Genomic DNA, 19,267 nt, shown 5'->3' with positions numbered 1-19,267 from the left:
AATATTGTATAATTTAACAATGGTTTAAAAATATTATAAACCCAATTTATTTGGAAGATGTATCAACCACTGTAGGTTACCTTTCTAGGCAACATTGGCCTTCAATGTGGTTGTGTTGTAGTGTAAAGTTGGACTTCGTTAAAAACTGAAAGGTATTTTGGTTTAATACCTATTACTTACTTAATTATGTGATATATGGTGATATTTACTTTTAATGTTTTAAGTGCTCTGTGTATCTGTTCATTGCGCCTTTTTGTTTAATTTTTATCCAATTACTTGCACGTGGTTAGTAACCTAGTCTATGAACTATACTGGCCGTAATGATTATTTAGTCTGAAGAAATGAATATTAAGGGTTTATCTTATCCGCGAGTTTTATTTTTCATAATAATTATGAATTTTATCATCGTGACATTTTCAATTACGGATTGATTTTACAAATTTAAAAAAGTATACCGCTATTGTTTGTATTAAATCCTTAAGTATTAGCTTTTGAGTTCAATTAAGGACACTAAGAAAGTTTATGGCTATAAATATTGTTTTAAGAAATTTAGTAATCAATATTTGTTTAACTTGTATCATTATTTTTAGGATGCATGCATGCTATGCATATCATCTTTATTACAATAAGTATTTAATTGGTAATGAGCCTTGTGTATTAATTTTCATTTGTTAACACATTTGATTTCACTTAAAATCAACATGTTAGTTAATTAAGCAAAGGTTTCACAGTGATAGTGATAGCGAAAGTTGGTGCCAGTTTGATTCTATAAACTGACATTTGTTGTGTACTATGAGGATTTTCTTGATAGTTCGTATTACTATTATCTATCATTGCTCCTGAGATGAACTTGAACGATAGATATCCATCTTATGGAACCTCTGGAGAATATAAATTGGTTGTCCGTTAAACTAAGATATTGGATCATTTATAGTTTTAGTTAATAAGTTTATAAGACTTATTGTGTTTGTTTTATAGGAGCTATGTTAATAAGCATAAATTGTAAAGTTGTCGTTTCCTCAAAAGTAAATTTTTTTTTATACCAATGTAACTCTGTCATGGTTGCTTACATTCTAGCTCTTTTTACTAGAAACCATGCACAACTTTTAATTCTAAGCTTGTAGTACTGTTAGGAAGTGTTAAGTGTGGCAGTGCCACCAAGACATACCTGTTATCTAATTTAAAATGAACGAATTATAAATCTGGCTTGTTTACCATAAATCAAGTTGACTTCTAGGAATATTCTATTGTTGACTAAGTATGGAAAATTTGCACATATGGATTTGTTCCTTCAAGGGTGCAATGTGCTGATTTTTAATACCTCGAAAACTACTTTGTTTTATATGTTGCAATTGTAATTTGACTATTAACATTCTAATTTTGCTGAAACATTTTGCAAATTAAGCTAATATTGTGATTTAATGGTCAAATCGTGACTCCATGGTGGGTTGACATATTAAGGCAGCAACGTGTTTTTTCAGAATCAGAAGCAGTAGCAATTCAAATCCAGTCTAATTACAACATTTACTTTTAGATGACCTAATAGCCGTACTCTTCTCTATGCCTTTGGTCAGAGTTTATAAAGCTGTTGCTCCAAATAAACATATATGTCTTACAATCTGTTTCATTGTAGATCTATATCACTTTTAATACCACTTAAGTGGTATATAACTGATGCTACTTTTTAAGTTATTAGTTACTACATCTTATGTACTATTCCCCTAATCACACTGATTATACTGCACATGCAGTGAAAAAAGTAGTTTGATATTTTACATGGTTGAAAATAAAATGAATGAAACCTCCTTAATTCATCATAGTATTAGAAGTCAGTGGTTACCTACCACTGTGCCATGATAGATAGTCTGTGGAATCATCAGGAACATAATTCCTGATTACTTTAATAAAAATTAATCATCTGTACATAACTGGGTTTTTCAATTTATACTTGATGTGTTATTTGAATAGTAATTAAATTCCGTTAGGGAAGAGGGCATTATTTAAATCAGACTTATTATCAACAAAGATATTGCTGACTAACATTTCTTATATTACACTTTCATTGAAACCTGTAAGAAAAGTGGAAAATATTTTATTTTTTGTTATATAATGAGATATTATGAAATTATATTATGTCATATCAATTAATTCAAACAATAATCCATAATGTAAGAACTGTAGGGGTTATTTTTTATGAATGAAACTTATAAATTAACAAACACTAAGTTTCCATGTATATTAATATTTTTCTGGGATGCATTCCCTTTAGACCAATTAAAAAATGTTTATTTATTTTAATACCCCCTACCATTTAGAGATTTTACTAGCCGATCCCCTTTTATTGATCTGTAGTATTCTTTATATCAGGCCCTCTATATAGGGTTCACTCTTTTATATCTGGCACTAATGTTATATAACTCTATAGTTCCCCAATATAAATCTCTTCTTGCTGACCGAAAAAATACTTTAAAAAAAATCCAAATCATGTTTTACCAAGATTCCTGTTTAGGATTCATTTTACTGCACTACATTGTATTATGAGCTGATAATCCTAAATGATGTCTTGGAGGGAGGAGGAGAAGCAGAAGATTATAGAGAAAAAATTTAGAGAATTTACTCCTGAAGATTAATTTAATATTGGTTAATGTGTTTTAACAACTTTAAGGTTTTTGTGTTACGTAGAAATAAAAAAATAAATTTGCGTATTGGTTTTTTATATTATTACTTTATTTTATGTTGCACCCAAAAATCAATATGGTAAACGATAAATTATGTTCAGCACCCTCAATAACATGGTAGTGCAAAATTTCAAAACTTTTCTGATAAAAACCTCCACTTTGTGGACTAATAGATTTTTCTGGTATATTATACAATTTGACTGTTACTGCACAAGTGAAAGAACTTGACAGACGTAAACCATTCTTTTCATAATTCTTTGTTGGTTAAAGTAATCATCAACTAGAAGTTTTACAGTTACTTGATGATAAATTTAATAATATCCACAATTATATGAGTAAAAATGCTTTTTAAAAAATTAGTAATACTTTAAAGCCCAAGTTTGAAAAGAAGTATGATGACACAACTGTAAACTTTTGTGAAATTGACTTTATTTTGTTAGAATGCCCATACATTTATAGGGTCTTTTTTTAAGCCCGATAGAACTTGAAATTGTAAAAAATAACACAAAAAATTAAATTGTAATCAAAATTTTTTTTTTATTCGAAAGATCAATACGTGACATTAACATTTGAAAATGATTTCGGGCATATGTGCACCGCGGCTGTTCTTGACGAAGCGCATTCTGTAAAATTGTGTTCAGCGATGAGGCGCATTTTTGGCTTAACGGGTTTGTTAATAAGCAAAATTGCCGCATATGGTCGTGCGATTTGACACCTCTCGATTATTTCCTGTGGGGCTACGTGAAGTCACTGGTTTATGCTGATAAACCAGCAACAATTGACGCCTTGGAGGCCAGCATTGTTCGTGTTATTCGTGACATACGGCCAGCAGTGCTCGAAAAAGTGGCCCAAAATTGGACGTCCAGAATGCGCTTCGTCAAGAACAGCCGCGGTGCCCATATGCCCGAAATCATTTTCAAATGTTAATGTCACGTATTGATCTTTCGAATAAAAAAAAAATTTTGATTACAATTTAATTTTTTGTGTTATTTTTTACAATTTCAAGTTCTATCGGGCTTAAAAAAACACCCTATACTAGCTGTATATTAGTCAACATAATTGTCCTTACAAAATTACTCCTTTTGCAAATTTTAAGTACAATTTATGTCAATTTACAATCATCGAGTTGATACATTTTTCAACCTGATTACACGACAAAATTTTATAGTTGCATCATTATACTTCTGTAGCAGCGAACTTTTTTTTTTTATTTGATTTCTTTTTCTTTTATCTTCCTAATTCACAACGCTGTTTTTTCTCCCACCTTCTATCACACACATATGAAGCATTGTGGAACCAAGTGATCTAAGTGCCAAAAACAAGTTTGTTTTTTTTTAATTTGAAAACAAGTTTTTTCTCTCAAAAATCATTTTTGTACCTTTATCAATGTTGTCCCATTGAGGTTTAACTCTAGAAACAACATCTATTCTATTAATAAAGTGGGGGGGGAAAAATAAAGCTGTTAGTATGACTACATAAATCTGTTTTCTGTCACTGATATTTAGATTTAAAAAAAAACTTGTTGGGAACTTGAATCACTTGACCCTGCCATAATTTAAATGTACATATATAGTTTTTATTATTGTTAATGCATGTTCAATATTAATTTATTATTATTATTATTTCAGTTGAAATGGTTGAAACATCAGTTGTTACCCCTGCAGCTTCTGCTGCGGGCAATAAGAAAGCAGGGCCAACCAGGAAGCCTCAGCGGAGGAATTATAACCTTGGCTCTGGAGTTTACAGGTTTAGCAGAACTCGCATGTTCCATAAGAAAGCTTTGTGGAAATTTATTGGTAAGAAAACCCCTAAGAACCCCCGGCCAAAAGCGAAAACTACTCTTGAAAAAAAGATTGGTGGTGAAAAGAATGGAGGTACTCGTACCGTCTATTTAAAGAAGAGGACTAAATCTTATCCTACTGCCAACAAGGTGAGGAAACATCCTAGCAAAACATATTTCTGTCAACACAAGAGGAGGTTCCGTGCATCTCTGAAACCTGGTGCTGTTGTGATACTGCTTGCTGGGTTACATAAAGGGAAAAGGGCAGTTCTTTTGAAGAACATGGCTAGTGGTCTTCTCCTTGTTTCTGGACCATTTACTCTAAATGGTGTCCCTCTCAGGAGAATACATCCCAATTATGTTATAGCCACATCAACACAGATTGATTTGTCTGGTGTTAAATTGCCTGAGCATATGAATGATAGGTACTTCAAGAGAGTAAAAGCTAAAAAGGCAAAGAAGAGTGATGGTGAAATCTTTGCTGCCAAAAAAGAACTATACAAACCATCTGAACAGAGGAAGACAGACCAGAAGGAGGTAGATAAACAAATTTTACAGGCTATTAAGAAACATGAACACAGTCTACTTCTCAGGAAGTACCTGTGCACAATGTTTGGCCTTCGAAGCAGTCAGTATCCTCACAGGATGAAATTTTAATTTGTTTTCAATCTGTTTTATATATAAATCTGAAAACTAATTATTTTTATGTTAGTATAAGAGGTTTTTCTGTTGTATAATAAAAAAAACTTCATATACTCTCATCAATTTTATTTTTCTATTCCTTTTTTTTTTTTTTTAATTTATCATTGATGTGAATTCATCATGTTTGAGAAGCTTATTTTAGAATTTCTACTTACTTAATGTAATTAGCGTGATGGAAGTGTATTTATTACAAAAAACTTCGCATGATGAAATAAGTTATTTCAACTTATTTATGTTATATTTTGACCACACCTCTCAACCATCTTCTCATATATCAATTTTTGTTTAGCAACTTATCCTTTTGATATAATAAACATTTTCGTGTAGATCCATTAACAGAGCTATTGTTTAAAAACATTTCTCAAAACGATCTTTTTATTAATATATTAAAAAAAAAATAGTTTCAATTAAATTTGTTCATTATTTTAATCCTGTAAATGATTTATATTTTGTCTTAATCTGATATTGTGCTCAGAAATTTACTTATTTATTTGATAACTAATTTCCATCAACTGACTTAATGTCCAGTAACGAAGAGAAAATAAAATTGATGGTGATCAATTAAAATCTTGTAACTCTGTTTTGGTAAAACTTACAGGGAAATCAAATAAGTTTTAGAAAATGTTGTGATATTGAAATAGTATCAGTAGTTATTAGTAAATAAAAATTGATTCCTTATTAATAGATTAGATATATTTGTGTACTTTCAAGTCAAACTTTTCGCAATACACTCTTAAGTTGTAATGCTCTCATTTTATAGTCATTACAGTAATGAGCTTTTGTTAGTCATTGAAGTTATATCAATGAATGCCATAATTGGAACATGGTGTTAATGTGAATATCATTTGGTGCTGTGTGTTTCTTAGTGCAGTGGTTCCCTGAGTAGGTGTTGAGGCACCAGAGTCTATGCCACAGGGTTACCACAATCAAATGGCGTTTTCTCAGAATATTACAATAGAAAACTAATTTGCTACATATTCAATCATTGTAAGGATACTGTTTTTAGTTCATCAAGTGTGCCACAGCAAAAAAAAACAAATCATGTTTGTTTTATCATAAGATTTTATTCTCTGTTACATTATTACAATAATAATTCTTTATTAAATGAAACCTTCACAGTATATCATCACTAATTTCATTTTTTAATTTAAATTCAATTCATACTTTAAGCTTGAAAGGCACAACACCTGAAGAAATCCACATTAAGTGTGTATGTGCTTTTATAAGTTCTATATTCAGTATTCCCCTCCCTCCCAGGAAGAAAGACTTCTTGAAAAAAATTTTTTAGCAACTGCACCTACTCTCCAAGAAAAAATGTAAACAAATTATATATTATTTTATTTGTTTAAAAATAATAAAACAAGAAATATACTACCATTTCTTTTTATTACATACATATTTTAAAAAAAAAAAAGGTCTATTTTTCTGAGAGACTTGTAATTTTGTTCTAAAATATATGTCTAGGTATTGAGTATTTACATCTCTCAGGAATTATATAAATTTATATGGAAAAAAATTTAAAACATCTTGAGAAAATGGACTTTAAAAAAATGAAAGATTTTTTTTAACATGCAGTTTTAATAAAGAAGTTTTTCTGGTTTTTTAAACCTGTATAGCATTAATTCAATACAAAATTTATAACATTCCCATTAAGTTAACCATTTTGTCATAAACTCTTGATTATTAATTGTTTTTAATGACTGGTTCTGTAATAAACATTATGATTTCTAATTACTCATTTTTATATCACATGTGGCCCACGGAATATGATCAAAATTTGTTACTCAATTTAAAAATCAGTATTCAGTACCATGGAAGACCAATACACGAAAACCTTGGAAGCAAATAGAGAAAATGTTAGATATAATTCCATGTTGGTACGAGCCTTCATCCCACTCATTCCCAAACAAGGTAATTGTTATAGTAAAATTTTAATTAATAAATAATACGAAAATTCATCAGTCTCCAGCATGTTTGTTTGCTCATCTTATAATGCCATACGGCAAACGAAGATATAATGTTAATTGTATAATGTATTGCATTATATTATTATGTATTCTGTAACCATATAAAAAATAAAGAGGTTTGAAAAAAAACAGTCTTCAGCATGAAACGTGCGGAAAATCTAGCAGCGACTTATATTTACTTCGCGATGGTTACAGAACCTTCCATCTTCGGACCGCCTAGCAGGTGTGTTAATATGAAACCTATATTTATTTTCATACAGTCATACAGTATATTGTGATACAATTCGTTCGAAAAGAAAACTACCTTGATTGCTTTTGTAAATGAGTGGTAGAGTAGCACCAATGCTATTAAGGTATTAAACCAAATCAAACCAGCACGTGAAAGTTGAACAATCAGATAATGTAAGAATACTAAGTGCTGCATCTTTTCCTATGAGCAAAGTAAAAGGAACTTCCAGCTAAATGGATGCTCAAACAATTTATCAAAATAAACTGATATTTCTGGACTTAACTTTAGACTGGCGCATGAATTTTTCCGCTCAATCAATTATTTGAGCTGAAGTAAATAGGCTCAAGGAACTTACCTCTTCACCTGTAACTTATTAAAAATGGATACTTAGGGTGGTATATTTTTGTATGCCTTATTATTTTTTGTTTTAGAAATTCTACACTAACAAAATAATAGTTCAGATAAGTCATTAGTTCAATTCTGGAAGTTTTATTTATCTAACACTTGCAGGCAATGGTATAGCAAGAAGTACTGAGGCCCTGGATGTAGCCTCGTGGTCTTATTGGGAGGGGCAGAGAGACTTCTTATAATAAAACGTAGATTTTTTTTTTTTTTATAACCACAATTTACTAGTTACATTGTTTTTTATACTAGGGGGTACCCTCTGTCCACCCATGGGCGGTCCATCACTCATTTTACAAATTCGACAACTGTTCATTTAATTGTACTACTCGTTGCTCAAATTGTATAACTGTAATTTACATGTATTCCATTGTTCGGATTGTATTATATTTTTCAATACAGTGTAAGCAGGAAACAAAATAAATTTCAAGTCTTCATTCGGACATTTTTATCATTCAATCTTATTTGGTGATTAATAAAAACTTTTTTGTATAGTACAAAGATATTTATAAGCAATGAAAACATGTTCTAAATTAGCAATCCCTCTTCTAGATAGTTTAGTAGAATGGCTGTATCCCATCACATCCCATTTCTTTTTAGAATTTGTTTTTTTGGAGAAACTAATTTACAATCGAGAAAACTAAAACAGCACGGTTTATTATCAACATTTTCTTCTGTAGAGAAAGAACGAAATTTTTATGTTGACTGCTAATAAGATTATGTACAACTAAGCTACAATTTTCCTAGAACAGTAACAGAATACTAAAGTCGGGCCGTTAATAGCTGATGTGAATACTGCAACTTTATTATTTCAGAATAGTTAGGAACTAATATGTTTCAAACGCCTTTTACCTGAGGTAACGGTTTTTAATCGGTTATTTTAATGTTAAAATTTAATAAGGAGGCAGCTGGTGGTTAATTAAAGACATTTCAGGAATTATTGTGATTTAAAAATGAAACAGCAAAACATCTAAATGTAATAAAATTAAGAAATTCGATACTTAAGAATAGTCTTTTCACTAGAAAGAGAATATGCTTACAAGTGGCTGGCTAAACTGAGCAAGATCGAAGGAACCCCCTTCCAGATGAAGAACAAAGCGGATTACTTGTGGTACTTCGTCATGAACGCAGCGCAGAGCCAAGGAATGATGCCTCCGTTTCAATCGGCACCTCCAGCTGGTGACTTACCCCCCCTCAGTAATGTAGTGGTGAGTTGTATTATATCGAAACGATATATCAATTACTGACATAATTTTATTACCAAAGTTATTAAGTACCAACAAATCCAGCACATAAACACCTATTACGAGGAAATCATCTCTTATTATAAAATGTCTTTGGCGAGATTAAAAACTACCCGGGTTTAAACGTAGTCAGAAACGTGATCATCCTACTTGATTGTGACGACGGAGCACACCACTAATCTTGAACATTTTAAAAAAGTCGGTCCAATCGCCTAAATGTATTACTCATTAGAAAAACTGAGAAGCATCGATGGCCCCAGGCAGTGTTACAGCTGCCAGCAATTTGGACATACAAAAACTTTCTATGGACACAAACTAGTCTGTGTCCGCTGTGGCGACAACCACAACATTGGGGAATCTCCCAGAAACACTCCTCCCAAGTGCGTTAGATATTCTCACCTTCACCATTACTCAGCTGTACCTCAGTGAACGAACTATCTCAGTTTATGTCAATGCTAAAATATCCTTTCTCTATGGCCCCTGGAGTACATTGCTTACTTTAATTTTTTAAGTGTGGAGGTAATATACAAAAATGATTTATAATAAAAAAAATTTTTTATGGTAATATACAATCTAAAAATTTCAAATAAACATCATTATCTATTATGTATAGGTATTGCCTTCGGGAGATTGGATAGAGCCACTTCAACTCGGTAAACCAGCGGGAGACTTGAGAGCTCATTGGGAACGCAAAGATAAATCTTACAAAGCAATTCATGAGTCTCTTCGGTCTCAACTTTAGTCTTGCAGATAGCCCTCCATACACCAAAGATCCGTGGTCGAAGTGTAGGAAGACGAAAGAGGATACTAGGAGCTGACGGGTGTTCTGAGGAATGGAGTTACGGAATCTTAGGAATTGTTTGAGTAGAGTTATGGATTTCCGTGTGATTTGGGAAAGTTGGTTATTCCAGGAGAGGTGTTGGTCAAAGGTGACACCAAAGTTTTTTATTGTAGGGTAGAAGTGAATTGGTTGGTTGTTAAGTAAGAGTAGAGGGCAGTAAGAGAGGGAATGAAGGAGGCGCTTGGAACCAATAAGAATGGCCATGGTTTTTTCAGCATTCAGCTTCAAATCATTGTTAAATGCCCATGCGTTAATGCTGTCAATATCTTCTTGTATCTTTTGGACGGCCTTGAGCATCTCGGAGAGATGGAAGGATAGATAGATTTGGAGATCGTCTGCATATAGGTGGTATTCTGCATGGTGAATGGAATCAGGAAGATCGTTGATATAAATAGAAAAAAGGGTTGGTGAAAGTGAGGATCCCTGAGGAACACCTCATGTCAGAAGGTGAGAGGAAAGAGGTTTATTCGGAATGACGACTGTTTGGGAACGATAGGACAGGAAGGAGAGGAACCACTTTAGGACACTATTTGACATGGAAAGGTTTTGAAGTTTATTGAGGAGGATCTTTTGTTTAACTGTGTCAAATGCCTTCGAAAAATCAAAAAGAACTAAAATTGATATATGATTATTGTCTATAGCGGATTGGAGGTCTTGGGAAATTTTCAATAAAGAGGATTGTGTTGAATGTTGAGAGCGATCCGGATTGGAAAGGATTAAGTAGAGCTTTTTGTTTGAGAAAATTATTAAGTTGGGAGTGGACTGATCTTTCTAGTGGCTTGGCCAAATTGGATAAAATGGTTACTGGCCGAAAGTCGGAAACTGAAGAAGGAGAAGGTACTTTGTTCAATGGTCTGACGAGGACTTTCTTCCAGGCTTGAGGAAAACGGAATTTTGAAGGGAGAAGTTATAAATGTGCAGGAAGACAGGAAGAATGGTAGGAAGACAAAGTTTGATGATCTTTACAGGAACATTGTCTGGGCCGTAATCTGGCCGTAGTTCTGGACTTGAGGACTGCTGAGATTAAGACATCTGGAGAAACATTCAAGAAAAAAGTTATTGGGATTTCAAGGATGTGAAGAGATGAAAATTTGCATGAGGTTGTTGAAGGAGAAGGAGCAGCAAAGAAAGCATTAAGCTCGTCTGGATCAATTGGGTAATATGAACAGGATTTAGGACTTGTAACGGAGAGGTTATTTAGGATTTTCCATTTAGATTTAGGATCTGGGGCTTGGGCTTGGGATAGGATGTTGTGAAATTATTGCTCCTTGGCGCGGCGTAAGGATGTTTGGGTAAGGTTTCGGAGGGACTTAAAGGTGCAATAGTGCTCTGACATTCTGGTACGTCTGAAGCGTCTTCTGGTAGCATCTCGTCTTCTCATTAAATTTTTTTTTTCTGAGTTTATCCAGGGAGCCGGAGAGCGTTTGAAGGTACGGGTTTTAAGAGGAGCGTGTTGGTTTAGGAATTTAAGGAGATTCGAGGACAGGCATTCGACCGTGTCGTCAATGAATACAAGTGAATAAATAGGTTCTAAGGAGAGGGAAAGGTCATCAAGGTAGGGAGCAATGTTATCTATGTTTAAGGAATCAAGGTTTCGCCAACTAATTTTCTTTGGTTAGATAATGGTTATCTATCCACTCATTAAACACCAGATCCCAACCGATTGATTTATACATGCCCTCCTATAGAACCGCCTTCTTTAGCAAATCCTTCGTCATATGTGCAACCTTCTTCTGGAATTCTCTTCCCATTTCCATTCGTCAGTCCTCATCCATTCTTTCCATTAAACAAAACCTATCCCTCCACTTATTGTATAACCAAACTTCCATATCATTGTAATAAAATAAATAGGCATATATTAATTAACATTATAAACAGTAATAAAGCCAATATACCAATGTAATTTCATTTTACTATCTGAAAATTTGTAAATGTTTGCCAGATAAAAGTCTTAATATATGAACCATGTATTTATTCTTAGGGGACATATGCCCCAGAATAAAATTATTTTTTTCATTTATTCATTCATTATTACTGAAAAAATTTAAATATTCCGTGATTCTTGTTCTACTCCTAATCTTGAATCATATGTCAGAAACAATTAATATTAATGACCAATTTTTTTTAAGTGGTTGAATAATATTTATTCGAATTTTCTTATTACAGCCAAAAGAAATATATGGGGATGTGATAGATTCCGCAGGTCAGAAGCAGTGGTGGGTGGAGGAACCACTGAGAGAAGGTCTGGTTGAAGATGACCTCCAAGAAGACGACCAGTCTTGGAACCTTGTTCCTAGTGAATTCGTTAAGAATCAGCCTATCCCAATGTCTAATGGTGCTTATGTCTATGCCTGCGTTTTCGCCCCTCGTAAAGTGACATAAATATATGTATGCAGAAATGTGTACTTTTCATTAGTGTAACTAAATTTATTATTAGTATTTTATTTATTAATAAAATAGACCTGAGGCTGTTACGTGATAATAAAAGTTACGTGAATGATTTATATGTTTTTAGTATATTTTTTTCTGGATTTGATGAACTAAATAAAAACAAATGGCAGAATATAAAATTCCTCTTGATTTAAAACTTTATTATAAAAAATTAAGTCTTTCCTTAACTTTGATGCTCTTCTAGTTTTCTACAACTGTATAAATATTTCTGATGAAACTTTAGGTGTGTGTAGCCTATTAGATCAGGGGAGAGAAGAATGCATTGACTTAAGAATACTGCTTTTCTTCAGCTGCAAAGTAAAATTTGGTATCTATCTATCTTTATCACTTAAGTGGACCAATGGTAACGTTAAAGTACTGTAGTTTTGCTTTTTTTTTGGGGGGGGAGGGAGGGTAATAAATGTTTGCTGGACTACACAGAATGAATAAGAGCGTACACAGGATCAAAACTAGGGGGAAGACAAGCCATGGTCGTTCAAACTGACATTTCGGCTCGGAAAAGGTGAATGAAACCAAATTTTTTAGATAATTATATATAATTATAGTAGTGCTTTAGTTGTTATTACAATTATTTGCTTGAAAAAAAAATTATTAAATTAATATGTTTTCACTTCGAGGAGGGAAGGGGCTATCTCCCCTCGCTGGGTACGCCCATGAAAATTAAGCCATTTTTCTCACTTTTCATCCGACTTGGAAGGAACCAAAAGGAAGGTATTGTGTCTCATGATTTGCTCATTTGTAGCTGCGCAACAATTTTTTGAGCTCAACTGATTTTCAAATTTGATCACTCTAATTATTCAACGAAATCTCATGAATGAAACAATTTGAGTTCAAATTATTTGAGAGTGCTATGAACTATTGTGCAGTGATATGCCATGTTTCTTGGTTTTTATGGGCAATCTTTGCCATAGATTTGATTTAAATTGGACATTAAATGTTTATGTTTGAGAGACCTATTTACTATTACAGAGAGTATTGTTGCCAAGATTAAGAAATTGTGTAATTTATAGAGTGGTTTTCTATCGATTAGACTTTACTATTAGCCTATTTAATCCCCGTTACAAATAGGCTGCGAGGAGCATTTGTGGGTTAAATGTTAAAACAACATTAATTTTACGATTACAGTAAATTTAACAGACCTATTTACCATAAGAATATTTTAGTTTGAATACCATTACTATATATCAAAACAAAGATAGCAGTTTTATGTTAAGACTGTTGTAAATTTCCATTTCTATGCTCATTCACATTTCAAATATAAAATGTCACCTTTACATTACAATTATTTTCTTGAAATTAATACAAGGTGTGTACGTGACTCTTTATATCATTAATCCCTTAATGTTATAATCTGTCCCGATATGGTTGTCTTGCTCAACTAAGTTAATCAAGTGGTGTTAGAGCTGTTTATTGTATTTCCATCCCCACGGATATGAATGGATACTTTTGTCATCCTGAATAGTTACCAGAAGGCAAATAATGTAAGATAGGCAACGAGATGAAATGGTATGGAAATAAAAATCCCAACTATTCTCCTGCTGTCACAATACCTCACAAGATTTTATAACCTACTAAAAGTTTTCCTCTGTATTATTGTATATCATAATTTATTCAAGTTATTGTGTTGTTCTTAAAAACTCATTCCCCGTTAATTTTCCTTCATTCCATAAATTATCTACGTTGCCGCCCATAATGCTGTCATACAAAGTTAATTGTATCTAGATCAATTTATTGGAAGAAGATAGTTGACCGCATGGCCAATTCATTTCTAACAGCCTATTCCACATCCTTCTCTACTGTGAAAAGCTAATAGAAGACATACACAAATATTTACGAGCATTTCTCTCTGCACCCGGTGATTCACACTAAATACAAGACACTTCAAATCAATAACTAGAAATACTTAACAAGACATACTGGTTCATAATGTCAGCATGCAATTCACTTGATTCCTTAAACTATGTTAGTCCACACACCAATCAAGTGTTATGATTAGGGATAATTATTAGTCAGTTCAATTAATTCTTTTCTTTTTATTGCAGTTGTTTTTATATTTTTTCTTTTTTATTATGGTTTTGTTGATGATGTAGGTATAAATTAATTAAATTATAAAATGTAATGAAGTATTATTATTTACAGTTATTGTTTTTATAATGAGTCTATTTACAGTTATGATAAACTAGATTCATGTGGGTGAAACAAAGTTGATACATGAATGATTTGTACAAGTATAAAATTTGAAAAGTAAAAGTAAATTGATAGGTGAGCATGTGATTAAAATCTTTGGATAAGTGAACTAAAATCTTCAAATCGATGTAATTTTTAATTAAAAAATAATCCTCCGTTAACATATTGTTAATCCCCAATATCCAAGTACCCCGAAAAGTTAATTTTTATTTTGTTTAAATCGTCAGGTGACTTATTCTATGGTCCTGTCCGACAGTCTAAATAAGAAGCCGTCCAGCTTTTTTAATACTCGGCCTTAAAAATTTTCCAAATATGTTATCTTCTTTTTCTATAAAATAACATTAAACAGAAAAAAAAAAGTTTTTCTTAGATGATTTATTTTATTTTGACAACAATTAATTTCCAAATAAATTGGTGAGAAGGATTCACTTGATAGAACATTCGATAAGAATAACAGAATTTGGTCCGATTTTTTTTTAGTTCCAATCTTAAATCGAGGTGAAATTTCACAATAACTTTATTTCTCTGGTTTGTTGAAACAGAATTACATGACTAACACATTATAGAATTACGTGGCAGATGCAACTAAATATGAGCTTCGAAATCCAATTAAAAAAGAAAATGCCTCATTACAAAGTTTTAGATATTTCTGTATAATAACCATACTTTCAATATCTCCAAATCGTACAACTTACTACAATGTGACAACAAATATCATTTCAAATTACTGCGATCCTATCAACAAACGTATAGGTAAAGTAATGATTACTATTGGAATTGGCTTCCATCAGGAGGAATAGGAATCTGGCAACACCCACGGAGGACTACTTTACGTTAATAGGAATTTTTCACATTACTGTAATTATTTGTAAAATCGAAAATGTGAAGAGAATAGAAGTTGTAGTAAATATTATTTGCAATAATTTTGTTCATAAAAAATTAAAATCAGACGACCGCGGACTTAGGTCCCAGATGACCGGTAAGGAAGTTGTTGGATCGATTCCCTCCTGGGACAGTCAATATTAGGGATATTCATGATTTTTTGTTCAACATGTTAAAAATTTATTAAAATGGCAAGGAAAAAATTGTGTTACTTGGAAATATTTCCTTCTTTTACCATGTAAAAACGCTATAACATATAACATGGTTGAGAGTCTGTTACTAGATTTCTTAAATGGAGAATGACGTCACGCAACAGACCAACAGAGATCGTTACCGTTTTGTTTGGCAAAACCTCTCACTCAATTTAGGCATGTTTTAATAAATTACTTTAGTCAAAGCTTAGAAGTAAACAGTAATATGAAATTTTGGAAGAAAAGGTTATAAAACAAGTTACTCAGAAAATCCTCTAGCACCTCTTTTCCATTTAACATGACTTTAAATGGGGCTGCTCAAAATCCTATACTTATAACATTTAACATGGTAAAACATTTTACATTTAACATAACATCATGAATACCCCCTACTGACTCATTTCCTGAGAAATGAATCTTGACACTCCCACTTGGGTCAGTACGCGGCTGCAATTCTGGTATACGTCAGGAGTTGGCAAAAAGGATCACTAGACCCAGGTGCTGGATTTGTTCTCCCCATCAGATACCAATACCAATATTGTATGTATAATTATTTCATGCTACGAAGTGGCTAAAACTTATGATCACGTCTTAACTATCCATCGTTTTGTTGATACCTGTGTTATTTTTTGTAATTTCAAGAATTATATTGAGAGGCTTCTAGAATAGAACATTAATCCTGTTTTATTTTTAGAAATAGTATAAAGTGTTTTTAGAATTTACAGCGTAGCACAGTTTACGTGTTGAAATGTATCTGAACTCACCGTCGCATAACATATCGTCTCATATTTACCCTCACCTATTGTCGATACATATATCAAAACACTTTCAATTTTTATTTTAACACATGACTTATAAACTAAAAATAATTGCGGTATATCAGAAAATCATATTATCTAGAGACTAAACGTTTTTATAAGGTGAATTTGAGACGTAAATTGAAAACTTATGGTAAGATTAATCGGATATCCTAGACAATCCAATTTTAATCCAATTAAATTGTACATAGTTTTTTTCACTGTAGGGTTTACTATATGATATAGTATTTTAAAAAATGTACATTTAGACAATGAAGTTGTGTTAACATCTTGACAGAAAATGGTTTGAATCTTATGTAAGAGTTTAATTTTTATTTCATGGCGGACCCACGAAATTCATACTCACTCTGACTAGAACATATGTATAAGTACCTTTTGGATAACCCGACTGTTCTACCTCATAAACGAGAACGTTAAAAACCTATAAATTAATATATAAAAAAGTATAAGCACAGACAATTCTTCTACTGTAATTTTCGAACCATCAAAATGATCAGTACTGTAAATCGAGTATATACTACTAATATTATAATTATAATGAATATATGGTATATTTATATTTATTAGGAATCAAAAATGAGTACTGAAGGAATTTCTAATGAGCCCGATTTCGCTGAAATCAAAGAAGTTGAAAAAGAATCGTTAGGTACTGACAAAGAAGATCAAGACATAGAGGAAAAAATGGAGAAAGAGAAAATAGGAAAAGAGTGGTGGGACCGCAACTGGGTATGGCATAATCGAAGTCCTTATGTAACCGGCGAGCTAATGTAAGTGTACGATTGAGTAATACTTATTCAATTTTGATCCCAATCAAAAAGGCTTTGAATAAATGAGTCAATTTTTCTCATTTATTTAAATTACTTTTTCAATTAAGAATATTTGCGTTTTCAGTCAGTTCCCTTTTAACATCGAATAATGTATTATCGATTGGGCAAGCATTTTGTTGTTGATCCTCTTGTATTTTTTAGAAATGGCAAGTAGTCTAAATGGCAGATAATCTAAAGGGGCCTCTACATGTTGGCCGAGCCATGGCGAACTCAGACATACGCGAGCATGTGGATAGGTGGCTCGGCTTGGTTGGCCTAGGCTCGTTGCCGTCGGTTTTTGGACACAGATCAAAGGGGTTCGTGAGAGCGCTCGTGTAGCATCTACACCATTGTTCTTTGTCTAGTTACAACTGAGTGCTGTTAGGAGGTTAAAGGTGTTTGTTGGTACTTTTTATAATAAGTTTTATATTTAATCTTATTTATTTATATTTAATTTCCTTTCATTTTCTTTTTTTGTAATAAAAATAATACAATCCAAGTGCAATGGCTGAAACCACTATTACGTCCGCCATGTTTGCCTCTCTGAATAACACTGACATGTGGATGGCCCGCTCTTTGTTTGCCAAGCATTTGAACGAGCCTCCGATCCGTGGCGAGCGGCCAACATGTGGAACCACCTTAACCGGTTATCAACCAGGGTGTGAAAGTACTAGGAATAACCTTAGACATTGTTTTTAGAAGTTACTTTACAAATTAAAAATAAGCATATCCGTTCTTAGATCACACTACAACCAGTTTTTAAAATGACATGTGATGTTATTAATTTAGTCACTTTTCCACATTTGTGTTATTACTAAATGACATTAGTTCCAAATCCAACTTTTACTTCAAAACTGTAAAAAACAAAACAATCACTGATTTTATATATTATACTTATATAGATATTTTTGAGTTCTCAACTTGCTCCCTTCACCAAAGGAAGGAAGTTCTCCATAAAATAATTTTTTTTATATCTTTAAAACATTCACAGGGATAAGTTGGAGCCTTACATAAAAAAGTTAGAAACAACACCGGCTTGGAAAGCTTATGACAAGTATTTTAGGTCTGTTGGACCATTCACAGAAGAACTAAGCCTCGAAAAGAGGTGGAATATAGCCAGAAAATGGTACCAGCGTGAAGACCCAAAGGGTTTTTGGAAAAAAGTGTATGAACAGGTAGAAAAGGACCGATCAATAGTTTATGCTACAGGAACGGATTTGCGACGAATGTACCGAGAAAGTGTATCCTTGTAATTATATTTAAATACAATGCAAATACAAACATTGTTAATTAAAAGTTCAGGTTTGTTAAACATTACAACCAATGTTGTTTTCAGTACTGTAGTGATAAATTTGTCTAAGACAAGATAGTATTACAATCTAATGCTTAAAATGCAATTTTTTATTGTTCGTCTTTATGCACTGCCATACCGTTCATCCGATCGTAATGGAACTTTTTGCTAAATGTTCAAGATGTTTCGGGAAGAACATAGCCTGGCCCGATATTTCATTAAGTTAACATTTTTATCATGATTATCACATGCCAATCTATTTGCCTCTTTTTAATCATCAACATGTACAAAAATGATCATCAGCTCCCATAGTTGTTGGATAAGATATATTCTAATAGTTTTTTATAACTAGAGAAAATGTAGAAATTATTTTTTGTGGTTTTCTTGACAATGACAACTGCTGTCAAGAGTACTACTGGAACTTTGCATGTGTGACAGTAACATAACTTTAATTGTTTGTAGGAATAGATTTTCCGCTAAGCTTATGATAGTGAAGCCATTTCATGTTTTGCATTGCAGGGAAGTGTGTAAACGTCCTAACAACTTGAATGTTCTACTCTAACCTCATAATAGTTAATGTCCATTATTTTTATAGTCAAGCTGAGATGAGTTATCTTGTGTTGTAGATGGTGTAAAATCTATTCCGTTCTTCTCGGTTGATTGTTATCCAGGTTAGAAATGGTTGCGAAAGTACGAGAGTTTCCGCTATTATTTTAGGATTTGTAATAACTTCATTTTGAATTTTTAGTATCGGGATCTCTATATTGTTATTAGCGGGTATTATGGATTTTTTGCCAT

At 32.5% G+C, this 19,267-nt stretch overlaps 3 protein-coding genes across 5 annotated transcripts; all 3 read left to right on the top strand.

The window, feature by feature from the left end:
• Positions 1 to 26: 26 nt before the first annotated feature.
• RpL6 (ribosomal protein L6) lies at positions 27 to 5,219 on the top strand. Its single transcript, XM_014424767.3, has 2 exons — positions 27 to 152; positions 4,307 to 5,219. Exon 2 carries the CDS (start codon positions 4,312 to 4,314, stop codon positions 5,113 to 5,115), a length of 804 nt encoding a protein of 267 aa, XP_014280253.1. The 5' UTR covers positions 27 to 152; positions 4,307 to 4,311; the 3' UTR covers positions 5,116 to 5,219.
• Positions 5,220 to 6,874: 1,655 nt separating this feature from the next.
• Positions 6,875 to 12,255, top strand: LOC106683358 (uncharacterized). The gene is made up of 3 exons (XM_014424766.3): positions 6,875 to 7,071; positions 8,782 to 8,966; positions 12,010 to 12,255. Exons 1-3 carry the CDS (start codon positions 6,972 to 6,974, stop codon positions 12,223 to 12,225), a joined length of 501 nt encoding a protein of 166 aa, XP_014280252.1. The 5' UTR covers positions 6,875 to 6,971; the 3' UTR covers positions 12,226 to 12,255.
• Positions 12,256 to 16,358: 4,103 nt separating this feature from the next.
• Positions 16,359 to 18,477, top strand: LOC106683357 (uncharacterized). Of its 3 annotated transcripts, none has more exons than XM_014424765.2 (3): positions 16,359 to 16,505; positions 16,940 to 17,139; positions 18,170 to 18,477. In XM_014424765.2, the coding sequence occupies exons 1-3, from the start codon at positions 16,503 to 16,505 to the stop codon at positions 18,429 to 18,431; spliced, it is 465 nt and encodes a 154-aa protein (XP_014280251.1). In that variant the 5' UTR covers positions 16,359 to 16,502; the 3' UTR covers positions 18,432 to 18,477. The 3 variants fall into 3 exon arrangements, with proteins under 3 accessions (XP_014280251.1, XP_014280250.1, XP_024215370.1); XM_014424764.2 differs by lacking the exon at positions 16,359 to 16,505 and adding an exon at positions 16,731 to 16,873; XM_024359602.2 differs by lacking the exon at positions 16,359 to 16,505 and adding an exon at positions 16,758 to 16,868.
• Positions 18,478 to 19,267: the final 790 nt, after the last annotated feature.

Source organism: Halyomorpha halys, unplaced genomic scaffold (genome assembly GCF_000696795.3).
Source record: "Halyomorpha halys isolate HHAL.00 unplaced genomic scaffold, Hhal_1.1 Scaffold478.1, whole genome shotgun sequence".
NCBI lineage: Eukaryota > Metazoa > Arthropoda > Insecta > Hemiptera > Pentatomidae > Halyomorpha > Halyomorpha halys.
Note: the sequence above shows the minus strand (reverse complement) of the source record. Positions and strands in the feature narration are given on the sequence as shown.